General features: G+C 45.9%; 1 protein-coding gene across 1 annotated transcript; it reads left to right on the top strand.

Moving 5' to 3' along the window:
• Nucleotides 1–699: 699 nt before the first annotated feature.
• On the top strand, nt 700–2,713 carry LOC136521595 (large ribosomal subunit protein bL35c-like). The gene is made up of 3 exons (XM_066515344.1): nt 700–1,009; nt 1,110–1,226; nt 2,388–2,713. The coding sequence occupies exons 1-3, from the start codon at nt 776–778 to the stop codon at nt 2,463–2,465; spliced, it is 429 nt and encodes a 142-aa protein (XP_066371441.1). The 5' UTR covers nt 700–775; the 3' UTR covers nt 2,466–2,713.
• The last annotated feature ends 202 nt before the right edge of the window (nt 2,714–2,915 follow it).

The following is a 2,915-nucleotide window of genomic DNA, read 5'->3' as shown; positions in this document are numbered from 1 at the left end:
ACAAAAACAAATTACATTTGTATTGATAGGGTCCTAAATACATAGACATCATGCTAACAATAGAACCCCTAGAACGTTGCTTCATCCACATATGCAAGCGTAACTTAACAACAAACTCCATGCGTCATAAATGCAACTTAACAGCATACAACACGAATGGGGACAGGAAACGAGCAGTGATAGGGTTTGGATTGTACTCACCTCGAATTGCAGCGGACGCCGGAAGAAGCCGCAGGGGAAAGGAGCAGCTACTGAGCTGGATGGCCTCCAAACAGTCCTTGACGGTCGTGACCCCCGCTCTAGCCGCAGCACCGCACCCTGCCAGTGTCGCAGCCTACCCCAGCCGCAGTTGGTGTAGAGGGCAATTTCTCGGCGAGAAATTTGAATTAGCACTCATTCCATTCATCCTCCTCTGGTTGGCCGCTGGATCCTTCAATAAGGCCACGACCCCTGTTCTTTTTTTTTTCAGGGGTCACAATCCATGTACCTGATCATTGATCTGCATTCAGCCTAAACTAATGGCCCAGTTGATCTGTCCAACGCTGCGCCGTTAGGCTGGTCGAAACAAAATGGGCCATGGGCTCGGCCACTTCATTCCGAAGCCTGCTTCGCGATTAGTGGGCTGGCCGTTGCTACAAACGGCCCACGCGACGCAAAGCCTCCCTGCAGCCCGAGAGCTCGCTCGCTGTCGCTGCTATCTGTCTTGGCCATCCGTCCGCAGCCTATCCAATTCCAAATCCGCAGACCGAAGCGGAAGCGGGGCACAGAGAAAGCCATGGCGCTGTCCCTCTCCCTCGCGCGCCCCGCGCCCCTCGCCGTCTCCGCCGGCGCCGGAGCCAGGAAGCTCCCCGCAGCCAGCCTCGCCTTCCCGGGCAAATCCTTCTTCGGCGCGCCGCTGGCAGCCACCGCGGCCTCCGTCGCGTCGCCGCTCCCGCGCAAGCCGGCCACCTCCACCTCGCTCGAGGTCGTCGCGGCGGGGAAGAAGGGGTACAAGATGAAGACGCACAAGGTTCTTTCCTGCTAGCTCGTCCTTGGCTCCTGCGAGTCATTGGATTGTTCGGTGCCTTTTTGCTGATTCGTGTCTCGTTCGGTTTGTGTGTGCCGTCAAGGCGTCGGCGAAGCGGTTCCGGGTGACGGGGAGGGGCAAGATCGTGCGCCGGTGCGCCGGGAAGCAGCACTTGCTCGCCAAGAAGAACACCAAGCGCAAGAAGAGGCTCTCCAAGATGGTATTCTTCTGTTCCTCCACTCTAGTGCAGCTCAGTTTTTCTACAGTTGCTTATTTTGTCTACAAATCAAGGCCGGTGCGTCTCTGTGAATTAGATGAGTGTGGAATGTTGATGTCAATAGCACAATGTGCTCTTGTATTTTAATTGCTTGATAGGAGTAGTTCTATTGTGATAACGTTGCTGGGAATTGAAAGGCGAAATGCAAGGCGGGAGTTTGTTTTGCTGATGTGCTCTGGGGTGATATAATAATTTGTAGTTGTAGTGCTCCATTTGTTACTTTCCTGGCATCTTGGTGTCTCCTTATTCATTTGGAAGCTCAATCTGCTCCTCGATCCTCAAATGTGAAATGTGTGTGGGCCAATAGATGGCATGAAAAGCATCTGGCTACAATTGATCTTGTCGAAGTTCATGGACTATAAACATGGTCGTTATATAACATTTGTTTCTGAAAATGAACTGTTTTTACCTGTACACATAAAATTACCGCTGCTATTTTAAAAAAAAAATAGGAAATAGGCATGCCATATTTTGAGAAAAAGGGCTGAGGTCGGTGTTAACCGTATAGCATATAGCAACTTATGAATACTTCTAATTTTTACTCCATTATTGTTAGTCAGCTAATATATTTGGGGAGTACTGCCCATGAATTAGACATCCTGTTCTTCCATTTATGTGTTCTGATAATAACGTTCAAATGCATCAAGAATGTAAGGGTCTTAGGACTTGTTCTGCTGTAGAATTTGGTGATGTCATTCTTATGAATCCTGATTTCCCAGTAATCTGCACTTTTGTTAGTGTGTACTTAACTGCTTTCTTAGGTGAATCGGGCCATATTAGAGAGGTAAATTTTTTTTTCAGTTTTAAGTCCAGTCTTCCCAATCATTCACACATTCATCCTAATAGTCTGATGTGCTGCTTCACACACAAACCTAGGAGTTGATGTTGGCATTAGCACCCATGGAGTGAAGCAAAATTTCTCTTTTTTGTGACAGAAAAAATCATTAACCTCTGGCCATAAAGTTGCAGGTCACTTTTAATGTATCCTTTTTTTTACAGCACTTTTAATGTATCCTTGAAACTGTGGCAATTTCATTAGCAGTCTGAACTTGACATTTTTGCTGCAACATCTTTTCTTAAATCACACTGCTATATTTCTTTCAGGTCCAAGTCAACAAGAGTGACTACGACAATGTGACGGGTGCACTGCCCTACCTCAAAGTGAATAGGAAAGCAAACTGAGATATATGTGGTGTTCAAAAATCATTAAGTTTCGTTCCACCAAATTGTAATTTTGTGTATCTTCCACTGTATTTCCTTTTCAAATATTGAGGCACCATTTCAAAGCAAGCGAAAAACAACTCCTGGTATCAACAGTTTAGCGATATTTCAGAATGAGGTGCACTGCTTGGTATAGTTGTTATTTAGTTGCAAATATGTGCAAATAGGAGTGGCTGTCTTGAATCTCAAGCTAGTGGGTTTCATCTGTATTTCTGGCTGCCAAATTGTGGCCATTTTCTGGGTGACCAGTGTCATGACCAGATTTTGGTGATGCCAATGTTTGTCATTTTTTTTTAAACACATTTGGCAAAATTTTTAGAGTCACCAACCAAATATGTGTAACAAACTTTCTTTTCTTCCTCTGCTTTGTGATCGCCAAGTTCATCTTAATTATCTGCTTTGAGAATAGCA

Source organism: Miscanthus floridulus, chromosome 18, assembly GCF_019320115.1.
Source record: "Miscanthus floridulus cultivar M001 chromosome 18, ASM1932011v1, whole genome shotgun sequence".
NCBI classification, from domain to species: Eukaryota; Viridiplantae; Streptophyta; class Magnoliopsida; order Poales; family Poaceae; genus Miscanthus; species Miscanthus floridulus.
The sequence above is the reverse complement of the archived record's forward strand: the minus strand, read 5'-3'. Positions and strand labels throughout refer to the sequence as shown.